General features: G+C 40.9%; 2 protein-coding genes across 3 annotated transcripts in view; one reads left to right on the top strand and one right to left on the bottom strand.

Annotated features, from left to right (window-relative positions):
• LOC122561115 (inositol polyphosphate-5-phosphatase A) overlaps positions 1 to 5,014 on the top strand; it is a 496,456-nt gene extending 491,442 nt beyond the window's left edge. The window contains exons 15-16 of one of the 2 annotated variants that reach the window (XM_043712554.1): positions 3,229 to 3,265; positions 3,470 to 5,014. In XM_043712554.1, coding sequence (XP_043568489.1) covers positions 3,229 to 3,265; positions 3,470 to 3,519 — 87 coding nt within the window. In that variant the 3' untranslated portion in view covers positions 3,520 to 5,014. Of the gene's footprint in view, positions 1 to 3,228; positions 3,317 to 3,469 lie in introns of both variants that reach the window. The other variant, XM_043712555.1, reaches the window with a different exon arrangement.
• A 2,793-nt stretch (positions 5,015 to 7,807) lies between these two features.
• nkx6.2 (NK6 homeobox 2) lies at positions 7,808 to 10,944 on the bottom strand. The gene is made up of 3 exons (XM_043712200.1): positions 10,193 to 10,944; positions 9,501 to 9,673; positions 7,808 to 8,744 (listed from the first exon to the last, which is right to left on the bottom strand). Exons 1-3 carry the CDS (start codon positions 10,608 to 10,610, stop codon positions 8,493 to 8,495), a joined length of 843 nt encoding a protein of 280 aa, XP_043568135.1. The 5' UTR covers positions 10,611 to 10,944; the 3' UTR covers positions 7,808 to 8,492.
• Positions 10,945 to 24,580: the final 13,636 nt, after the last annotated feature.

Here is a 24,580-nt window from a genome sequence, read left to right as displayed (position 1 = left end):
AAATATAAAAGAGCCATCGTAAAGATTTCTAAATCATTACAAAAGCTCACATTCCACATTTATCAACTGCTGCAGGCCAAGTTCAAGTCTTAATTGGTGCTCTTAACATTTGCATGAAGTACATTGTGTCAGAAGCAATTCAATAGATTTGCTGGAATTTTGGGCAGTTGATGCTTTTCCACTATTCCTCATTTATTTCCCCAAGGAAAGAGGCAGCACAAGAAACCCCTGCCACAACTGTCAGCATAGCTTTCCTCTGTCAACAAAAGTGATAGTCACCAAGTGGAAATAATGGTCAGGATTTGACATTAATAATGTTGACACAATTATTGACATTTATTATCATTACTCCTATGAAACCAGCAGCAATGTCTAGTGTTCATACATGTTCAACTAAGTGTGGAAATTCAGATGTTGTTAGAACTTCTAAAAATGTTCATGGGTTCAACTGCTGGAAGACTACAATCAATTTGGTATCAATGAACTTTGCCCTTGTAAAAAGCAAGATAAATTTAAAAGTTGCTCTAAAAAGTTGCTCTACTTTTAAGGATGTGCAATAGGATTTTTAGTTAGATATTAAGTTCATAATACTTCAGAACAATCTAACTGGCCCTGAAAATCATAGCAAGTGCAAACAAGACAAATCCTGTGTATTTCTCAGCAACCTCTTGATGTTAGTGACGCTGGAGGTCTCCAAATCCAATTAAAATTTTACATGAGATTCCACTTCTTCACAATTTAACAACTAGCTGTTGTACTGCCTCAAAGACTGCTCCCTTATGGACTATCTCTAAAGTAGTTCACAGTAGTTCATCCTCCCAACTGGGACTGTGTTCCTGCTTGGACCTATTGTACCTACTTACAGGCACACTTTCGACCAGTCCAAAGATAACTAGCTTCACTAAGCTGGTACTGCTTCTGTGTTTCCCAGAGCTCTCTTGTTCAGTTGCAGAATGCAAGTGCTGCTTGTAGGCATCTTTCACCCTTGCAGTCAGCTGCACTTAAGACACATTGCTTCGTCAGAGGCCCACAGCCCCTCGGGTTTCTCCTGAGCTTGGAGCATGCTGCAACAGCACCTTTTTAGAATGGAGTCTCTTCTCCCTGCTCCTCAGTTCCAGACTGACTAGCCACCTGAAAGTAGCAACTTCATCTCTGACTGCCTCTATCTAATTGAATAAACTGACTGTTCAGTAAACATGAACAGTTTTGGGTCACCAATTGACAATCTTTTGCCAAGCCTTGCCCTTCTTGCTCTGTAATCCTGAATGTAACTAATATTTTGGATCAGTCAAATGTAGCAACTCTTTGGAACTCCCCCTTTCTCTGAATATTACAATATTCACAGATTGCTGGTGTGCACTGCATAAAATGGCTACAAAAAGAGGATTTCATCATACTGGTCTAGGTTAGTCAGCAATGACTCAACTTCAGCAAATAGAAATTGCTGGAAAGACTCAGCAGGTCTAGTAGCATCTGTGGAGAGAAATAGAGTTAGTATTTTGGGTTGAGTGATCCTTCCTCAGAACTGCCTTGTACAATGTCTTAGTAAAACACTCAGTTGTATTCAAAAAAAGCAACTCACCATCTAGTTAATTGCAATTAGGATGGGCAATAAATATCTTGAGAGTGATGCCTACAAAAAAACAAAATATCATAAAAATTCTGGGGTCATTTTAACCCAACCTCCTTCATGAAAAACGCTAATTGTTATAATAAGGAAGCATTTCAGATTTTCATTCAGATTAAAATTGAGCAGTTTCACTGCCATATGTAAGGTGATGTGCAGTGGTTGCAGGAGCACACAGCAACATAACCAAATGCGCAATATAATGTGTGTAACCTGAAGCCAAGAATAGACATGATGTCCAGCAAAGTTTCGTTTGAGATGTCTGAAAACCACTCTCAAACAATCAATGATAATAAGAATTCCTGATTCAGTGGTTATGAAATTTTTAGGCCCCACTAACACACCTCTTACACTATTCTAATGAAGTTTTCTGATAGTGATAAGTTTTCAAAAGGCAGCTTGATGGTACCCTCACCTCTACTAATCAGCTCTCAATCTCAAGTTCCACTTTGGTTTTCTTCTCTCGGGGCTTTCTCTCCTGGATCTATCCTCTTCCTTCATTTTCATCACCTTCAGTTCTGCAACTCTTACCATTCCTTTCTGTGTTTTTTTTTTAAAAATCCTTTACTTTCTCCCACTTTTATTGCTCTCTGGCCTCTTGCATTTCGCTCTCCCTCTTTTTGGTCTTTTCATTTCATCTTTCCATTTTCTTCCCACTACCTTTTTTTCTCTCCTTAGCAGTTAGTCTGCTGACTTTCTGCAGCCATAGAGGTGTTCTATCAGGTGCACAAGAGAGAAAGCATCTGAAAGAGTGCTGAGATGACACAGGACTTATAAAGAGCAAGGAAGGAGAAAAAGCTTCCCAGATTTTTCCCTCCGTTATTCTTGGACGGGTGTTGAGTTTCCTTGGCAGGCCAGCATTTGTTGCCCTTGGATGGATTAGGTCTCAACTTCCCTCAAGAGTCCACTTATTGTCGTGGGTTTGGAATCATGTTCAGGACCAATGAGCTCATGTCTTAGAACATTAACTGGGAGCTTTGGATTACTCGTCCAGTTGCATTACCACCTTGCCACCACCTCCCCGTGTAGAAGCCGTAAATCTCTAGTCCGCTTCTCCTGTTGGTAGTGCCATGCATCCCAGTTGGTATAACTCCGATCTGCCTCGCTGTCAGTCACATTCTGATCTTGAGTTTCTGGCTGGATGTTTTGGGACGCTGCCTTGACTAAGAGGTAACTTTCATTGGTCGAAGTGAGTGGATAGTCCAAGAATCAGCGGGTGGCCGAATGCAGTAACCGGAACCCGCGCTGTCCTTCAGTATAACAGCGAGGTTTCACAACCTTGAAGGAAGAAAAAATGCTGGATTTCTCTCTCGAGGACAAGAAGGGCAAACAAACACAGCACGAGAAGATAAATATGACATCAATAAACCATTTAACCCCTCGAATTAATACATCTCACACTGACCCGAAAAGTGTCCTTACTCGCCTCCAATATTATTAATGCAACATGAATAAGCATTTTACCCTTTTAACCCATCTTCTTAAAAAAAACCAGAATAATTTAGAAGCCTGGACTCTCAAACTCTTTCATGGGTCAAACATTGCAGTTTGAAATGTTACCCTGATCCAGTAATGTGATTGTGTGTGTCTTTTTTTCACAGCCTGTCTTCCTGTTCTTTCGAATAGCTGCTGGGGCAGGTAAACCTAATAGAAATATGCGCAACTGTTGTGTGGTGCAGTGATGTGGTGGTAAATATTAATGTTTTATTTTTTTTACTATTCACTCATTTTCATTTTGGGCACTGAACTGATTTGTTGGCACTTTTTAACACTTTGGCTATTGCTGTTAACCGATATTAACTGCGGTTTCCTTGTTGCTGTCTCTCCTCTGTGACTTCGCAGCTAAACGGTATCAGCGGACTGAGAAAATCTTTCGAGAAACTGCCCTCTAGTCTGTTTGCAACAAGCAAATAAGAAACGGAGGAACAGGGACATTAGAACGTTCGCACACATCTCTCTCATTCGATTCATGTTGATGCTGTATTTCTTAGGGCCGCACCTCAAGCTGCTCATCATCCATTTTGCTTTGACGTCTGAAGTCTTGCACAAGACGGCCTCACATACCTCGCCATTTCAGACATTCCTGTGTCACTTGAATTAAATGTGGGACAGTTTTAAAAACGTGTCACAGATTTGTTGCCAAACACTAACAGTAGAATTTACTACACCTTTAAATATCTCACGTTTATAATGTTTAGCTGAAAACATTGTCTGTCTTTTAAAAGGAAGAAGCTGTTTCCTTATGTAAAGTTTTATGAAGTGCAATGCGAAAATTGTATATCGATACTGTATTAGAGAGGTTTTTTTTGTACATTGGATTGTATAGATCGTGGAATTACTTCCAGTGATGGTATTATTGATATTCCCTTCATCTTTTTATGTCTGTGGTAGGCTAGATAGATATTTTCATTTTGGTGATTCCCTATATTAGATACTACATTTTACATATCTGGTTTTGAATCACAGTTTAGCTCTCTCATTTTTATATTCACTTTTAAAAGGAAACTAATTTATAATATAATCTTTCCACAAGCCTACGTGAAATTCCTTTCATAAAGACTGACTGCTCTGACATATCAACTATTAGTTAGTACCTGCAGCAGATTGAATAGATAAAAAAAGTACAAGTCCTCCACCAAATTAGACTGTAGATAAAGCTTGTACCGTGCCATTGTTGATGAAATAATCGAAGTTGCTATAAGCACCACACAACAAGTCTTTGTGTTCAGTACTTCTATTGTAACTTATTCCTGAATAATGCTGTTTTCAGAATGTGAAAATTAAGAGGATGGGTATCATAAGATTTTTTGTAAACTATTTCTGTCTATTTTTGTTACTGCATATAGTGCCAAGTATCTATGGACAGAGTTTAGTGGGAATCTCTCCTGATAATCGCTTGCTAAATGTGCTTTAATGGATTGTATATAATGCCCTGAAACCTGAAGTTGCCAATTTCGTATTGTACCGCGTATATTTAATCTCCAGCGCTAATGTTGCAAATTTTACATGCTGCCTTCTTTACAGCATTAAAAGATGATTAGGTCCGAAAATGGGAAACACAGCCAATGCCGAAACGTTTCCTCTTATCGATTTAATTTACTACACTACAAAGTTCACTAGCTACTTGATAGCGGTGGATTGATGCGTGTTTTCGTATAAATCACTACGATTGGAAATGATTTTGTGTCCGCCGGCAGAATTTATGTGGCCGTGACCGTGAGATCATTCTCGTCTGTAGACCGAATGCAACAAGGAGGATGCAGACAAACTGTACCGATGTGTCCATGTATCAATAGCCACACACTGTAAACTATTTTATTAAATCAAGGATTCAACTTAAGTGACGTTTATGGGCTATAGAAATAAAATTCTTTGTTTCTCAAACAATTCAAGTGTCACGATTAGTTTATTTCTTGCTTGTAACCGACTCTTCTGTCTGATATCTGGGTTTCCTTTTGATTTGTAACTGAGACGCGCCTTTTACCATTTCTAGAACTTAATTCCTCTTAACTTTCCCTGGACGGGCGACGCACGACGCCCCCACCCCGAAGTGTGAGGACGTGAAAAGTAGGAGGTTCTTTAAAAAGTCTGAGACCAAGGGCTTCACCGGCGAGACTCACACACACACCGAGCTGACAACGAGAATGGGTTGAATTTCACAAGGGGGCATGAGTAAAGCAAAATAAGAAACGGGCGTTTGGAGGGGTCTGGTTTGGGGTTAAAAACAAAGATGCGGATGCCGAAAAAAAAAATCAAAAAATGCTTGAGAAACTCAGCAAGTTTGGCAGCATCTGTGGAGAGAAAGCAAGAGTTAACGTTTCGACTCCAGTGATCCTTTTTCAGAACCCAATGTTGCACTAATTTGTGCAGGTTTAAGATTCCCAACTCTTTGCAGGTACCCTGATCTCCTGTGGCAGGCTGGTATTTCCAGCACCTGCAGTGAGATTTGCTGGGAACTGTCCCACACGGTTAAGCAGCATCCCTGGGAGGGAAAGGGGCAAGTGAAACATTTAGGCTCACACCCCATCAGAGCAGCATTATCAAACATAGATTGAACTGGCAGCAAATCTAGTTAACCATGAGCGAGAATCGACTTTGCTATCGTTCACACTTTGACGGTCTCACCAGGTAACCGAGTCCTCTCGGCATGAGCTGGTGTGATGTAGATTTCTGACATTTCCCACCCAGCGCCACTGAAATATGCGAAATAATCACAATTCCCTATCGTCTTCTTAAGCATTGTGCGGCGTACTTAGAAAGTTTATGATCGGACTATTTAAAATTCACGTAAACTGCTTGAAAATTGATGCAAGTATTCAAAAGTCTTGAGTTAATTTGTGAAATCAGAAATAATCTCATTTTAATTGACGAAAAATGCAGAAGATTTTGCAACGAGTGAAATGTATTTTAAAATGTTAAAAGGTTAGTTGTGGGTGAGGGATTAAAGTTAAAAAGTATATATTTTTAAAACAGCAACATCGTTGTATTTAACACAGACATGGTAAAAAAAAACACCTGAAGAGTGATATGGGTCACCCCCACAACACACACACACACACACATGCGGGTTCGCCCTGCATTTGAAGCATAAAACTCCTTCAGTCACTATTTGCTGCTTTCTCTCTGATGATTGTCAGTTTCATGCGCTGAACCGGCTCCCTGATTTCTGTTCCCCGATCTAAACTTGGCGACCGTATCGAACCTCAGTAACTATATCGCGTGGGAAGTTTATATTTCTATTGACGAGTTGTTTTTTTCTCTCTCAGACAACTTCTTGGAATGTGAACCAAAAAGCAGAGAACGGCGCAAGCCGCCGCAATCGCAGCTCCCAAACTCTCTCCCTCTCGCAGTTGTTCTTCCCTTTTGTGCCGGTCCTCTCCCACTATGTGACCTTGCCCACCCCCTCCCCAGCTCTTCACTCATTTCAGAACTGATTCCACCCTCGCCCCTGCAAGATATCCCACACCGTGGGAGTTCTCAAAGTTTGCAAGAGCGGCCAGTGATTCTGCTTAAGAAATGAGCGACTGAAATGTGTCTGCAGTGAGATATTTCGTTATGTCAATCTATATGGCCATCAATGATTCTAGGTGGATGAGGGCTGGAAGGAGAGAGAGAAAGATGTTACCTCTTCATCAACAGACAGGCGAGAATATGACATCTGGTCTCCAATCTGGTTGGAAGCATTGGTACATCAAATCGCGATATTTTTTGGTAAATATTCGATAAGTTAATTTTAGTTTCAATGTGATATGACGGCGTTATTACTTTAAAACAATAACTAATACCAAAGTGTCCCAACATTGGACTCCAGACACATATGAGTGTTTTTGAACAAGAAACGGCTCCCGCTTTCATTTGTTCGCTTATATAAATGATTCAGTCGAATTACGAGTGAGTCTGTAAATTCAGCAGAATTCGATCTATTTCTGAGGTGGCCTGGATGGGCTATGCAACGCGCCCCACAGCAGACTCTGAGCAGTAGCACCGCAGACCTGGCTCAGAGCCCCGGTCATCCATTCCCTCAAAAATCAAATACTTCATTTTTAAAAAATGTCAAAAACCTCACTGGCTCATCTCCGACCAGTTTGATTTCTGAAATGATAACGGAGTTCATCGGCTGTAAAACAAAACGCCTGTAAACATGACTGTAATATTCACATAACTAGTAAATGCAATTTCAATCTAAAAGATGGGAAACTTGTCAAAATGTTATGACAAATTTAAGATGTTAGTTACGTTTGCAGTAACTACGAGCTTTATTCCAAAGCAGCTACTATTGATAACTTTGATGGGGTCTGTTGCCCGGTTGGGATTCACACTGGCTTGTTTGTAACTTACATAACTGCTACAATATTATGAACTATCCTGGCACTGATTGCAATAGTGGTTCTAAACACACCCAATTGCACTGACCTGCAAAGCCCCCAGCTTTGAATATTAAACTCTCAACAAATTCACCAAAATGTTATCAAACTAGTTTTGCAAGTTCCGTTTGATACAACGCCTGTTAGTAAAGCGATAACATGCAAAATGCTTGTTACTCTCTATTCTTGAAACAACTCGGAATTAATTCGAGGTTATCAGCGCAGTTAACAGACCGTTTTGGTTCCAGTCATCACTGAAGGGGGTCTGAATTTGTCAGTCACAGGTAACTGTTTAGCAAACTCCGTGTAAATCGTGAACTCTAGCTTCAGGGCACAAAAATCAGCCGGATTCCGATCACCGGGTTTCATATTGTTAAATAATTTATTGGCAATACAAAGTTTCCCCCACCCCTCACCCCAACCACTGTGGACGCAATAATATTTCCTTCAATCATCTCCAGCAGTGTTCGGAAATTCCTTGGGATTTAATGGCGCTAAAACGCGGGAAGAAAAAACTCCTCTGAAGGAAGTCACTAACACAGGCGAAAGCAAAATATTAGCCTTAGAATGTGAATGCACAAAAAAAGTTTACATTTAATATTTTTTACAACACAAACGTGCATCTTAGTATGTACAGCTACAGTTGTAATCTGTAATTTATACAAAAGGATGAGCTCTGATTGTTATTCCTTAACATTGAAAATTCTAAGAAAAACACCCCTGGTTTTATAGACACTTGAGGGTGAACTGTGATTTCCAACAACTCCTTTTAAACCTCCGCCAGATTCAGTCCAAGTTATTTATATAATCGAGCTGTAAGATAATTCCATAACTTATTCTGTAAAAAATATATACATCTCACATACATTAAGCTGTACAACACATATCACCATTCCCTGGAACATCGATTTATTTTAAACTTTTTATATATACCCTGGTTAATTCAGCCTTTCAAGCTGTTCAAATAATCATTTCTTTTTTTTCCCTTAAAAAAAAGTTTGTCACAAGATCTCCGGGCTGTTGTGTGGGTCCAGGATGGTGAGCGATCCGGCGCTTTTGTGCTTTTTTAATAACCGTGTGATTTTCTCGTCATCTGAGTTGGGATCAAGGGGTCTGTTGTACTCGTCTTCATCCTCTTCGTTTTCCGACGTTTCCTTGAGTTTTTCAGTCTCTGAATCGTGCTTTTTCTTGGCCGTGGCCATTTCAGCCGCGTGTTTCTTCCTCCATTTGGTCCGTCTGTTCTGAAACCACACCTGTTGCGAACAGAAAATTGAATGGGTCAATGCGGTGTGCTTCAGTTCCCCTGCCCGAACAGCCGAGCTTAATCTCAACCATCCCGCCTTGTGTTCAGCAATGCAGTTAACTGACTTTAAATCACTATCCGAAATGTTATAGAGGAATGGGAGGCCGAGTTTTACCCATTATCCTCATCGTTTTCCAGAAGTTTTAAGTTTAATACAACACTGGGTGCACTCGGGCAATTGTACAATGTGTCGTCTCAAAGAATGAAGCGGCGGCAATACAGTTTGCAATGTTGTGTCTGCTACTTTTTATTTCACAAAAACTGGCAAGGTCAAATTTCAGTTTAGTGTATTCGACACTCAAAATGAAACATTTGGATTTAGAAAAGGGCAGAGGAAATGGACAATCCGTTGTTGGTGCTTGTACAACAGTGTCCATATTTCTAACACCAACATTACTAAAGTAGTTACGTGGAAACTATGAGTCAACATTAGCCGCTTCCAGTCACTTTAGGATTGAGACCAAGCCTTGCTGTCAATCCCGGCCTGATAGAAGTACTTAAATCACTATTGCGAATAAACAGGTCTATAACAACAATAAAAAAACCTACAACGCTTTAGCATTAACAGCATAATTTGAATGTACGATTCTGCTGTATGTTTATTGAGGACGTTAGCAAATACTAAGTTGAATGTTTCCTTATTGCGACCACCAGGTTCTATATTCGCCGTATGGATTCAGTTAGGCAACCAAATGAGACGTTTTACCTTTACTTGACTCTCTGTCATTCCCAAAGAGTAGGCTAACCGGGCTCTTTCTGGTCCAGCTAAATATTTGGTCTGTTCAAACGTTTTTTCCAGAGCGAAAATCTGTTGACCTGAAAATGTTGGCCTGGAATGTTTCTTCTTTCCGTCTTTATCAAGGACCAAGCTGCCCTGTGCTGTGGAGGGGGAAAACGAAAAAAAAATCAAACAGGGAAATATTGTCTGTAATATGTAGATCGACGGCATTAAAATAAAAACAAGCGAGCCCAGTTCTTTGCAAGTTAAAAGTGAACACGTGAAGAAGTGGGATTGGCTGCAATTAATGGCCGTGTTCTGTCATTTTTTTTAGGTGTTTCACAAAATCAAAACAAAACCAGCAAGTGCCTGTTGGGTCAGCACTGACAGCGCAAAACGAAACAACAGATTGCTAAGTTGTCTCACCAGTTGAATCAGTATTTATCACAATGATAGTGTTAACGTTACAGCAGCTGGGATTCAGGAAAAGTTCGTAAAGCTGAAGTGAAAGCATTTATCCGGAATTTTCAGAGCAAACAGTAAAGTTCTTTTCTCGAGACAACGTTTTAGCTAATAATGTCAAATAACAGATTCGAACGTATATGTATGTATACACGTGTAAATATAAGTCTATATAAGAGAATATGTGTAAACATTAAAAACAGCAACAGAGTACGTACTTGGGCAAGCCACCCTGGGATCTCTCCACGGAGATCCTTGCATCATTCCCGGCCAGAAGATGGGAGGTCTCCCCGGCAATTCAGCGAGGGGCTTGGGGTACCTGGAGACGGTGGCTGCTGTCGGGTTGAAATACATCCCCGCCGTGGTGGCAAGTCCGTTGAGTCGAGGGAGTCCAGAGAGCAGATTGCCAGCGGTAGTGACCGGGCGGCCTAGGATGTCGCTGATCCCGTGCGGCGTCCCCAGCGGGATCTGCGCGTTCAAACTCGCCAGGGTCGGCGCCTTGAAGCTGGACGGATTCTGCAGGGAGTAGGGAAATATAGACGCCTTCATTTCAGTCATGTTATGAAGCGCAGCCAGCGGCGTACTGCTCAGGACAAATGCACTCTGGCGGGTATCCATCTGCCCGACGGCTAACATTTGATCAGCTCATAGAGTTGACAGGGCCACTGGCAAACGCTGCGAGAGCTCTGCTGAATCGTCCTGTTGTTGCTGGTACAGATCTATCGGTATATGATAGAGGGTGACCGTGCCACCAGTCAGAAGTTGGGTTGATCCAGAGGAGGCTGTCCAGTCCGGGGAGATCTCCAGGCTGGGGGGTGGGGAGTGTGGGGGAGGGGTAGGGAGTGGAGGGGGTGGGGAGTGGGGGTGCTGTGTGCTGGGAGGTGGAGGGGAGGCAGCACGCTGTGCTCTGTGGCCCGGCCACCAGCCACTATCCTGGGCTTCCCGCGGAAATTGAGGCGAGTCGAGGGCCGGGCGCGGGAGATGCGCTGATAAACCTGCCATTCCCCCCTCGCCATTGGTCCAGGGCCGACACCCTCGCTCTGTGATTGGCCGCACGCCTGCGGCTCCTGGAGGCGCGTCAGCTTCAGAGTTGGGTCGCGGCGGCCGGAAGATGAGGCGAGCATCAGGCAAGATTGCTTCCAGTTTCAGTCCCACTTCAACAAAACAAACCCCTTGTCCATGAGAGGATCCAAACCACCAGTCAACCTCAGCAAGAAAGCTTGTTTTCCCTCTGTTTCTCTTTGTTGTCGTTGCTATATTCTGCCTGTGCGATGAATCGGATGGTTTAACTTTATTTTTGTATCAAAGGATTGGAGTTCAGAAAATGCTTCATTTTGAAGTAACAACTTAACAAATTTTCATTCCAGTCGAGTTCTTCTAACCAGACTTCAACGAGCAACAGCGAATATAGGAATGAAACAGTAACACGCAATACAAATTGTTGCAAATTCAAAACTGATCTACAACTGTTATATTCTGTATACTATCTACATTATATACCACATGTGTACAGTAGTAGTTTCCCAAGACTTTAACGAAATTATCTTATTTTATTACCATCTCAAGTTTTTACATATCTATAGAAAGTGGTGGCTCGTAAGGTGATCTAAAACTCTTAATTCAGGGGTTTGCCATCTAATGTTTGTGAATGTTAATTTCATGGTTAGGCGCGAACAGTTAATGTTTAAAAAAATACCTGCTCTTTATTAAATAAGGATAAGGAGATCTCACCCACAAAAGCAGCAACGCTGTTGTTTGTAGCCAAATACAGCCCATTTCAATCTTTAAATATATAACTGCTGCTGACATACAAATATGTTTCAATACCGCTTGTCTCCACTTTATCAACTTATAGCTACGATAGCAAACTCGCTTTACTTCAGTTGGTCTGAAATTAAAGGAACCAACTTGGATCAGTTGTTCCAATGATAATAAAAAGAGGCAAAGACTAGTTGCATAAGTTACAGCGTGAGTGAATTCCCCATTTTCAATAGGCATTTAAATGAGTCAAAGTGCCTCACATCTGTAGGACACGCACTCATCACCAATATTCACGGTATTATTTAATGGTTTAAAATAGTTCATATAATAATGGAAATATTTAAACATATTCAACCCGATTCAATGTTCTACTTATTTATTTTCTGTTTGAGACTTTTTTAAAAAAAGTCTTTTAAACGAGTTCAGAATTGAACCATTAAAATGATCAACTAACCAAGGGAACAGAGAATACGCAAACTGAATGTAGATATGGAATATTGTGATGTATACTTGACTAAAGAATGACTTTAAATTGAATTATTTGTTTTGAAATTAAGTAGAGGAGTCTGAGGTTTTTTTAAAGCCGTCAGTTTAGTTCAATGATCATTAGCGAAGTGTATTCCTTGGGAGAGTATCTTCATGCATCAGCTCCCTGTGTCCTCTTAACAGGAGACATCAGTCAAACTTCATTGTCACCCCACAGCAGGACCCATCCAGTTTGGAATATTAACGATTAACTATCCAAATATGGCGCCTATTCCGATTGTGTAAGATAAATGAACACGAGATGTCCCTTTTCGAGCTTTATTCATTTACAAATAAAACTTATGAGGGATCAGCCACTTGCAACGTTCTCCCACCTATAATTCGCAAGTTCATGAACAAAACAGGAGTGTGTTAAATCCTTGCGGAGCTTTAAGCGATGCAAATCGTTTTTAATAATCTCCAAGTAGTTTATCTGTAATGATTGGAAAGTTTTCAGTGCGGGTGAATCGCTTTATTTTAAGAAATGAGCGAGACTAGCTCCGTGTCTTGAGAACGCGGCGTGAGACCTCTAGCGAGCACATGGGGTTAGAGCAGAGAGCGCGGCCACAGTTATCAGAAAACTTTTCCCTACAAATTTCAAATGACACACAGCAATTTTCCTTAGTAGAGGTCCACTCGTTTGACAATGAGATATAAGGCTGATAAAATCGACAGCGGTTTAATTAGAAGCATTTGGTTTAAGATCAACATTTGCGAATGAACTCTACGTATAATCAAGCAGAGTTATGTGATGTACCCAACGCCACTATCGAGCATCAAGTGTTGAACAAAGTAACTTCACATCAAATCGAAAGAACGGTGCAGATTAATGTCGGATAACAGGAAGGTGATGAATGGGGACACTCATTACCCCGGCACCTATTGATTCCCAATGCACAAAGTATTTAAATGAGGGCTTAATGAATTCTGTTTAATGAGGACAATCTGAGAGACGAGACCAGCTAATTACCAACTTTGTTTCGTGATGCTGAAATGGCTGGTTTTCATTCCAGTATTCTTCTGAAGGAAGCCTCTATTTATGCAGTGTCTCCCGGTCCATATTGCTACTATTCGGTATCTGTGGAATTTTCAAATCGTTGCTGTGGGTCATTTTATAAGTATTCAAACAGGTATTACCTCTCTCCCTCCCGTTTCCAGCTAAAACTGTGCTTTCGTTTAAAAAAAAATTATAATGTAGGAGTTAGCAGATACCTGGAATCGATCTTATAAAATTAGCAAATCTGATGTGTTCCAGCCGGTTATATTACGTCTGCCACCAAAACAATTTAGTGGCATGAAACGATAATATCTTTCCTTATGAGTGCAATACGGATTCATCTAAAAGACCTACAATCTCTGATCTGCAAGAACACCTTTCAGAGATAGATTTTTGTTGTAATGTTCCTGTATAGTTGATGTCATTATAAAACTGTTATTTGGGTATTGGATGCTCTGAAGTAACCACACACATCCTTAGTTTCTGATTCAGTTCGTCCGTGAATTGGCATTGACACTGCGTATACCCAAGAACAACTAGGGACAGGCAATAAATGCTGGTCAGCTGGCGATGCCCACTTCCCGCCAATGAATAATAAAAACACAATTGTTGGTTTATTATTTCTAGTGTTTCTGAATCAGAATGTGAATCAAAACGAATCATTAACCATTATTGGACACCATTTTTGTTTAGCACTCTATTAATTCATTAACAATTTTAGCCCTCTTTACATTTCGATAAAACACTTGTTACATATTTCAACGTGGTATCATGTAGACCCCTCCTTCTCAACCTTTCCTCTCGCCTGAGGTGCAGTGGAGACCCTCAGGCCAAATTTAATAAGAGGGCAGCTATGTGATCCTCCAAAACTACGGCGTCTTTCCCTTTCACCTTTCTTTATATATTTAAACAACACCCCCACCACAAACCAAAAGCCCACATTAACATTCCAAATCGTCAGATAGCTGAGCTGGGGGACTGGATGCAGATTTGGTTTTAATGGTTTCCACGTGGAAGTAAATGGTTGCTGTCTTATACAAAAATTAAACAAATGACACAGATTAACAAGGAGATAACACCCCGATAGGACCATAAATCCGTTCGATCCTCAAAAGCTAAAACGCGCAGTCAGATGCCCAAATGGGTTTACAGGAGCGTCTCTGTTGGACAGGCTGCATTCGTTTAAGGAGAATAAATCATCATTCCCATTCTTAGATTAAATGCTGTGTGAAAAGAAAATCTATGTTACATCGGAATAAATGAACACAATGCCGCTTATTTAAACAGGTTGCTACAACCCAGTTGGGCTAGAATTTTGAAACAAAAAAAAGGGAGAATGTTAAAACAATGGAGGAGGCCTTTACTATATTTTAACGATGCTCAAAATATTGGTTTTGACGAGGCTTTCTATATCGGGCTTTTAAAAGCAGGTTTTACGTGATGGATTCAACCTGATTGTTAACACTTGGTTATTCAAATAAAGCAGAGAAATGTATTTCATCGAGAAATATTTCCCGAGATGTCTACAGGTTTCTGGATTTTGCATGTTTTCTCTGGAAGTGGAGCAAAATTAAAAAAAAAACACAAACATGCAAACTGCCTGGTGTCCTTGTCTTTTTGCGGCTGTAAGCTGTGTCAAATAGGAAAAGGCAAAATACTGGGTTACCAACCGACAATTTACAGAGCAGGAGTAACAAACCTGGTGCATCCAGATATTTAACCTCATTCATCTGGGTGCCTCCTGGGATCGTGGACGGTAACATATTGAGTTCCACTAATGGCAGCTCAATCAAAAACGTTGAGCCCTTCGATCCGAATCAGTTCCAATATTCCAAAGCAAAATACTGAGGATCTGACGATCGACTGAGCAGACCTGTGTACACTTAATATCCCAATTGAATGTCCGGCAATTCTCTGTAAAATATGTAGCTCCTTGTAAGTCCACAAAGGCCCGCATATCATAGACACAAATGGTTGGATTTTTGTTTTTGAAATAATAAACTTTTGAGATTTTTGACTCAAATGTATATTTTATTCTGGGTTGAATTGGGATTTTAAGTACGGTTGATTGGCTGTTCAAACCAATGTTTTGATTTACTCCAAATGCAATCCCCCCAAACGGAAACACATATATTGTCGCAAAATCATCCAATCAAACATGACTTAGCGAAGTTTCCATACCTCGCTCAAATTCCTGTGCAGGTTTTGAACTCTTAAGTTCCCAAGCAGTTGCAACAGAGCTGCTGCACGATGCTTCTGTCACAGTTACCATAGCATTACACATGCTTTTTTTTTCGAGAACAGCGCCGAAAAATACATGCACTCCATTTCCTGAGTTACTTTCCTCAATTCTAAAGGAAGGGGAAAAGAGACACGGTCACAGATACAGCGGTAACTTAAATGCTGTAGAAATTGCACATTGTGGTCTAAAAAATCATTTGAATTACTTAATATGTCAAAAAAATTACGTGTTCTGCCTCATGTGACGTGAATTTCTGGTTGAAGTGGTAGTTTGCTTAAAATTCGAAATCGACGGTGAAGGTCTATCAGCAGGTGAGGAGAAATCTAGCTAAAGGTACTGATTGAAGCGACTTGGAATCGCACTTGGGATGCTTTTAATGAAAATATTAAGTTATTGCGGAGCAAAATGTATCTTTAGTTAAAATCAGGAGCTGAAACACCAAGTCGGTATATTTGAAAAAGAACTGAAGGAAATAGACAGATATTTTGCAAGGCACCAGCACATTGAGCTGAGATACTCGATATTACACGGACTTGCTTTTTGCTTGTTGACGCTGGTCTTACAGTGAGAGTCTGTACTAATGGGGCTCTACAGGTGCAAATTTATACTTCGAAATGTGCGGCGACCATCTGAAATAAACACTAATTATTGTCATTCGTTAGACGAATCTTGTGTTAATTAGGTTTTAATTAAAATAATTAATAAATGATTTCAAACGTAACTCAGTTGTATTGGTGGTTTGTTTATTTTCGTCTACCAATCATGCAAAACGTTGACCGTTTCTGCAAGTTCAATTCTTACAGGTTTTCTGAGGTAATTTTCACTTTCCATTCAATAAAACAATTTTCAAGAAGAAATCTGCTTCCGAGCCCTTAGAAAATGAAGAGGTGCAAAGTCTATCTATTAGAATGTAGAGTAAATCTACAACAGTGGGTTTCAATAGTTGCAAATTAATATCTTATTTCAACATTCATTTTTACCTCCACAATTGTCATCATTTTCACAAAAATATGAGTAAAGCGTTAAATTAGCCTTTATAAAAATATTGTATGTGGTATTTGCAACACATCGTTGTACCCAAAGTGTATTAAGAAAGTCATTTGACGCTTTTTTTCAGACATGTGAGAAAGTTACAAGTAACTGTCAATCAATATTCATGAAAAACAGCTAACCTTCAATTGAACTTAGGGCTTGTAACAATTAGACTTTGTTGCCTCATACGGACCAGCTAACACACAAACTGCTTGTCATCGCCCAGTGGTAATGTACTGACTCTGGGCTAAAAGGTCCGGGTTTAAGTTCCATTTGCCCCGGAGGCGTGTCATAACATGTCTGATACATACAGGTTGATTAAAAAAAACAATACGTAATCTGAACAAATAATGGATATTTCTGCGTTGGATTTTTACTCAAAAGAGAGGAGGGAGCAGGTAATAATGGGGTTGATGTTAGCTGTCCTGAAGTGTGCTGTAACAAAAACAGAAAGTACTGGAGAAACTCAGCAGGTCCTGCAGCATCTGTGGACAGAAAGCAGAGTTTTTAGGCTGGTTACTGACCCGAACTGATAATTCTTCCCTCTCCTCATAGATGCTGCTCGACCTGTTGTGTTTCACCAACAATTTCTGATGTGTTTCAGGTTTCCAGCATCCACAGTCCTTTGTTTTGTTTTTTGGTGGCCTGAAGGAACAGGACTCTGAAAGCTAATGCTTCCAAATAAACCTAAAAAGTTAAAAATCACACAACACCAGATTATAGTCCAACAGGTTTAATTGGAAGCACACTAGCTTTCGAAGCATCGCTCCTTCATCAGGTGATGAAGGAGCGTCGCTCCGAAAGCTAGTGTGCTTCCAATTAAACATGTTGGACTATAACCTGGTTTTGTGTGATTTTTAATTTTGTACACCCCAGTCCAACACCGGCATCTCCAAATCATGCCAAATAAACCTGTCAGACTATGTAAAAGGTAAAAACAATGACTGCAGATGCTGGAAACCAGATTCTGGATTAGTGGTGCTGGAAGAGCACAGCAGTTCAGGCAGCATCCGAGGAGCAGGAAAATCGACGTTTCAGGCAAAAGCCCTTCATCAGGAATACAGGCAGAGTGCCTGAAGGGTGGAGAGATAAATACTGTTGTTGTGTGATTTTTACCTTTGTTTTGTTGAGGAAGTGTATGGTATTGGGCTCAGGAAACTCAAAAGAGCAGGTTTGCCTAAGGTTTTGCCTAATCTAATGGCAGGGACTGGTTAGCATTTTATTTCAGTCACTTCTCAGTCAAAGTCAGACAAATTGAAATGCTGACTGGCTTCAACACCAGTCTGTAACTAGAGATTGGAGGGGAGAGAGGCAAGTAGCAAAAGTTGTAGGGGGAGATACCAGAAGCTTTGAGAGGTCCAGGAGCCTTGGGGAGGGCCATCGGAGGCTATCACATTGTATACTGTGATGGGATGTATTGGAGGCAGTGGGAAGGCATTGGAGGTAGTGGGACGGTATTGGAGGCTGTAGGAGGGGAAATTTAGAGGCAATAGGAGTAAGGAATTAGGGCTGTGGGAGGGAGGTTTCGGGACTCTGGGTGGGAATATTAATGAATGAATGCTCCTATCATTACTGAAAGACGCTACACAAGAGCAAGCTGATAAACCACATTTCAAGTTGTACACTTTGACGTCTCTGTTATTCCCATTTCACATTGACCATAGATTGACCATAAATTCAATGCATGGTATAGCATGGTATAACAGGATCAATGGGCTGAATGGCCTAGTCCTGTTCCTATATTCACTTTCACATTAAGAGCAAGAATAGACCACTGGGCAACTCGAATTGCTCCCCCAGTCAATAATGCTGATCTGATTACTGCTTACCCCAGTGAACTTTCACTCCTTTTGCCTTAAGAATATTCAAGGATTCTGTTTCCACTGATTTTTGAGGAAGAGAGATCCACAAACTCACAAATCCAAGAAAAAATCTTTTATCTCTGTTTTAAATGGATGACTCCTTGTATTTAATCCAGTTCTAGATTTTCCCACGAGGGAAAACAACCTCTCCATATCCACGTTATCAAGATGTCTCAGGATTAATCAAGTCACTTCCGATTCTTCTGCACTGCACTGATACAAGCCTACTTCTGAAGAAGGGCCACTGGACTTGAAATGTCAACTCTGTTTTCTCTCCATCGTTGCTGCCAGATATGCTGAGTTTCTCCAGCAGTTTCTGTTTTTGTTTGTTTCTGATCTCCAGCATCCAAAGTTCATTCTTTTATTTTACTGGATACAAGCCTAACCTGCCAATCCTTCCTCATAAGACATCCTGCCCTTTCTGGGTATTAGTCGAGGGAACTAAAACAGAAATTGCTAGAGAAGCTCAGCAGGTCTGGCAGCATTTGTGGAGAGAAAGCAAAGTTAATGTTTCTGATTGACTTACCCTTCTTCAGTCGAGTTAACTGCTTTACATTCTTTCTTGAATAAAGAAGCCAATACTGTACATAGTACTCTTATGCCGTCTCATCAGTACTCTGTATAAATGAATCATACCCTTAGAACTTTTGTATTTGGTTCCTCTTGAACTGAACAATAACATTGCTTTACTTGCAGCCTAACCTTTTGTGATATATGTCCTAGAAATCCCTTTTCCTCCACATCTCAGAGCTCTGCAACCTCACCATTTAGATAATATGCCGTTATTTTATTTTTCCTACCAAAATGGACTCTCAAACCTCTTGTAAGTACATTTTTCCCATGGTTTTCTCCATTTGTCAGTTTTTGCCCACTCCCTTAACCTATTTATATCCCTTTGTAGCCTCCTTATGTCATTTGCACAATTTACTTTCTCTCCCATCTTTGTGTCATTGACTGATGTACCGACCATACTCTCAGTCCCATTGTCTTAAGTAATTTATATAAATTGAAAATGTTGTAAACATAGCACTAATAATTGGAGAGATTCAAAGTATCAGCCGAAAGAATCCTAATACTGCCGAGAAAAGTCTGTGGCATAAGCAAAATTCATCTTAAATCAATGGTCCTGATTACACTATTGGTTTTGGTTCAAAATAAAAACCTCTCCATCATCAATCATAGAACTTCAGTATTCAGATGACTTTTACATGTGCACTTGCTCGGAAACTTTACTCAAGTTATTGCCTTAAGCATGTAAGAAAATGGACAAATCACCAAACAAACCGAGGTCCTCTTTCAAACAGCTCCCACAGCAAAATACATCTCCACAACATATCAATTAAGAACAATGACAAGTTCTAGGAAAATGTCCATAACTTTAGAGGCTTCTCTTAATGACAGCAGATAGATGATAAAATTAAACATTGTTACCAATGTGCTGGCTCAGTCTTTTCTCAAATGAAAGAAATAAGTGTATTTGAGGACCAGGATCACAAATCTAAGACTAAGGTCATGGTTTACTGGGCAGGAGTGATCCTTATGCAGCTTTGGCACAAGGGGAGGATCTGACTGGTCACTTGTGAAACATATAGTCTGCTAGGGCCGCAATGAGTTCTTGCTGATTTCTCAGGAGCTGATTGATATGAAATAACCCCTTTGCCTCAATACCAACCCACAAGTAAACAGGAGTGCCAGCTCCTAGGATGGGGCTTTTGGGGGCAACCGCATGCATGTGTTAGGCCCCATCTCTCAGAGTTAGAAATGTAGGTCCCGTTAAGGACAAGCCAGAATAGCTCCTGAGCTGATGAAGAGCAAGTGATGCTCAGGGCATGGATCCAGAATTTGTGCTAAACTGAAGATTTACAAAACAAATTGGAAATCTTGGAAAGAACTTTGTTGCCTAATTCAATATATAGATATTGATTTGTTGAGTATCATCCATGTAGTGGAGACTGATCTCTAAATATCGCGCCTCTCCCTGCTTTTGGATATAGACCTTGCTACACCTGGACTGTGTGGTAGTCAGTGACCAGGCACGTTAAAATAATCAAGGCATTTGTCACCTCTTCAAAATGAAATTTGTATCTGGAACATCAGGAACCTCATAGACTACCCCAGGAGTGAAGACCTGGACTTTGCGCCACAGTCTTTGCTGGGAACTCTGGTGCTGTGACAACATTGCTGCCATAAATGAGACACAGTGAGCAGGAGAATGTCAGCTCAAAGAACAAGGTGGCAGATATACCTTCTTCTGGAAAGTAAATCTGAGGAAGAACAATGATATCAGGGTGTGGTTTCACTATAAAAGAAAAACTAGTTTACCTTATTAATAAACCGCATCACTACCCAACCACCATGGGATAAATTAATACCTCCTGAAACAGTACATCCCCAGCCCCAGAATCAATGGAGGAGGCCAAAAAAGAATTCTACTTCTGCTTTGATTTGTCATTGTTGTTTGTTCAACTGGGAGACAAGCAAGCTGGTAAATTTCCAAGATGTTATAGTGGTAGCTATCTTCAAGAAAGGAGACAAAAGTAACTGTCATAATTATAGAAGGTTCTTGTTGCTAAACATTGTGGAGAACATCACTACAAAAATCTTCCTCAATCGTTCCCTTCCAATGGCTCAAGAGTTCCTAATTAGATCATAATGTGGATTCCGTTAACTTGAAGTACAGTGGCCATGATTTTCAAAGCAAGACAAGTCGAAGGAAAGTGCAGAGATCACCAGCAACCTCTGTTCATGGATTGTCTTGACCTCATAAAATTCTTTGATTCTGTAAATTGGAAGGGAATTCAGGAGAGTGTTCTCATCAAATTTGGCTGCCCTGCAGAAATTTGTCACCAGTCTCTATCTGCTGCGTGACAACATGCAAGTTGTGATTTTCGCCAGTGGAGCCACCATAGACCTATTGCATGTGCAAACTGAGGTCAAGAAAGACTCTGTCATTGCACTAACACTCTTTACCTTGTTTCTTGAAGCAATACTACACTACGTATCCATGGAGTACCAATTAATTCCCAGGATTAATGGGAAACTGTTCAATCTGTATCACCTCCAGCCCAGAATGCACTACCTCAACATGTGCATGCAAATGATACTTCAGTGTGCGTGTTTTCAGAGGCCAAGCTCCAATTCATCATTGAATCATTCATAAAGGTGTATAAGAGAATGGATCTTAGGCTAAACATCCTGAAATGGAAGGTGCTCTACCAGCCTGCTCCTGACACAACACTGGCCCCTGACCATCAAGATCAGTGGTAACTCATTGGCTAATGTGAATTACTTTTCATATCATGGGAGCCTCCTTGCAGTGAGGGCAGATACCAATGATGAAAACCAACAACATCTCCATGGAGTCAGAATAATCTTTGGCCATCTGAGGAACAGAGTGTTTGGTGACAAAGCCCTCAAACCCAGCACAAAGCTCATGATCTACAGGGTGGCAGTGTTGCCTGGCAGATCTACCAGCATCGTAGACATAGACAATATACAACAGATATCTCAAACCCCCAGAGAAAGAATCCAGCAATTCCTCTACAAAGTCCTACAAATTCAATAGCAGGGTAGATTCTCCATTATTAGTGTCCTCTCCCAGGCCAACATCCCCAGCATTGAGGCACTGTTTTCAATCAATGAGCTTAATTGGGCAGGCATATCATCCATATGCCTGTCTCAAGACTTCAAAAACAAGCATTCTATTCCAAGTAGTTACCAGGAGGAAGAGAAAATGCCTTGGCTAAACCATGGCTTGTGACTGAGAAAGTTCAATTGGGAGGGCATTGACCACTTAGTCAGACATTGTCAGGAGCATGCTGGTTTAGTCTAGGTGTTAGAGGGAGTGCATAAAACTCCAAATGACACACAGATGCAGACTTTAAAGCACTATCCGCTCTGCAATGTACAGAATCTGCACAACATACTTTTGATAAATAGTGTTGTACCCGATTGTTTTAAAGTACTATATCCTCCAGATCAACAGGACTTTTGCATCTGTGCATGGAAATATGGTGCTTGGTGCATACTTTCATAATCACAACATATGTTTTGGGTCACATTTTGGGTGACATGAAACTGAATATTTCAATATTACAGATTTATTACAGATGATTCACTCAAATTTGTAAAACAGCAATGATTTGTGCTGTTAAATGATTTCTGCATGTGCTGTTAAATTTGTGTTGGCAGTTAAATTTGTTTTAAATGATTGTGTTGTTAAACTTGGAACAATTGCTCCACAGAAAGGGCACAGCAGACATGTGGAGACTGTTTAAGGAGCAGCTGTTGTGAGTGATGCACAAATTTGTTCCTCTGAGACAGGCAAGAAGTTGTAAGATTAAGGCACTTTGGATGACGAAAACAGAGGAACTTCTCATCAAAAGGAAGAAGGCAGCTTACGTAAGGTGGGGGAAGCAAGGATCTTACACAGCTTTAGTGGATTATAGGCTTAATTGAAGGGAGCTCAGAAAAAAACTGAGGAGATCCAGGAGGGGGCACGAAAAATGGCTTGGCAGGAAGGATTAGGGAGAACCCAAAGGCATTTTACTCATATGTGAGGAATAAGAGAATGATCAGGGAGAAGGTAGGGCCGGTCAGGGATAGCATAGGGAACTTGTGTATGGAGTCTGAGCAGATAGAGGAAGCCCTAAATGAGTTTTTTGCTTCGGATTTCACTAAGGAAAGGGACCTTGTTGTGAATGAGAACTTTGAGGAGATTGATGAAGTTGATGTGCTGGAAATTTTGGCAAACATTAAGATTGATAAGATCCCAGGGCCAGACCAGATTTATCCTAAGTTGATCTGGTAAGCAAGAAAGGAGGTTGTTAAGCCACTGGCGAAGATCTTTACTTCCTCACTGTTCATGGGAGTCATACTGCAGGATTGGAGGGAGGTGAATGTTGTTCCTCTTTTCAAGAAGGGTAATCGGGAAATCCCCTGGCAATTACAGACCAGTCAGTCTTACATCTGTGTTCAGCAAGGTTTTGGAAAGAATTCTGAGAGATAGAATTGATGACTATTTGGAAAAGCATAGTGTGATTAAATGGAGTCAGCATGGCTTTGTGAAGGGCAGGTCATGCCTCACAAATCTTATTGAGTTCTTTGAGGAGGTGACAAGACAGGTCGATGAAGGTCGAGCAGTGGATGTGGTGTATATGGACTTCAGCAAGGCTGAAGGTTGATAAGGTTCCCCATGGTAGGCTTATACATAAAGTTAGGAGGTATGGGATATAGGGAGATTTGGCTGTCTGGATTCAGAATTGATTGGCTGACAGAAGGCAGAGAGTGGTTGTAGGTGGAAAGTATTCTGCCTGAGGGTCAGTGGTGAGTGGTGTCCCACAAGGCTCTGTTCTTGGGCCTCTGCTCTTTGTAGTTTTTATCAATGTCTTGGATGAGGAGGTTGAGGGGTGGATTCGTAAATTTGCTGATGACACAAAAGTTGGATGTGCAGTTGATAGTACCGAGGGCTATTGCAGGTTGCAGCGCGACACAGACAGGATGCAGAGCTGGGCTGAGAAATGGCAGATGGAGTTCAACCTAGATAAATGCAAAGTGATGCATTTTGGAAGGTCGAACTTGAATGCTGAATATAGGATTAAAGACAGGATTCTCGGCAGCATGGAGGAACAGAGGGATCATGGTGTTCAAGTACATAGATCCATCAAAGTTGGCATCCAAGTGGATAGGGTTGTTAAGAAAGCATACGGTGTTTTGGCTTTCATTAATAGGGGGATCGAGTTTAAGAGCACAAGGTTTTGCTGCCCCTCTACAAGACCCTGGTGAGACCACACTTGGAATATTGTGTCCAGTTCTGGTCATCCTATTGTAGGAAATATAAGGAGGCTTTGGAGAGGGTGCAAAGAAGGTTTACCACGGTGCTGCTTGGACTGGAGGGCTTGTCTTACGAAGAGAAGTTGATTAAGCTTGGACTTTACTATCTGGAGAGAAGGAGGAAGAGAGGTGACCTGATGGATGTCTACAAGGTAATGACAGGCATGGATAGAGTCAATAGCCAGAGACCTTTCCCCAGGACAGGATTGATTGGCATGAGGGGTCATAGTTTTAAGATATTAGGAGGAAGGTATAGAGGATACGTCAGAGGTAGGTTCTTCACGCAGAGAGTTGTGAATGCATGGAATGCGTTGCCAGTGGTGGTGGTGGAAGCAGAGTCATTCGGGACATTTAA

This window comes from Chiloscyllium plagiosum, chromosome 22, assembly GCF_004010195.1.
Source record: "Chiloscyllium plagiosum isolate BGI_BamShark_2017 chromosome 22, ASM401019v2, whole genome shotgun sequence".
NCBI lineage: Eukaryota > Metazoa > Chordata > Chondrichthyes > Orectolobiformes > Hemiscylliidae > Chiloscyllium > Chiloscyllium plagiosum.
Note: the sequence above shows the minus strand (reverse complement) of the source record. Positions and strands in the feature narration are given on the sequence as shown.

Bases quoted from the DNA above. Each gene is read 5' to 3' on its own strand.
- nkx6.2 (XM_043712200.1), bottom strand. From the start codon at position 10,610: ATGTTAGCCGTCGGGCAGATGGATACCCGCCAGAGTGCATTTGTCCTG. The intron at 9,674-10,192 runs GTACGTACTCTG...CCCCCTCCACAG, and splicing joins TCCCAGGGTGGCTTGCCCAA to CACAGGGCAGCTTGGTCCTT. The intron at 8,745-9,500 runs GTAAAACGTCTC...TGTTCGCAACAG, and splicing joins TGACAGAGAGTCAAGTAAAG to GTGTGGTTTCAGAACAGACG.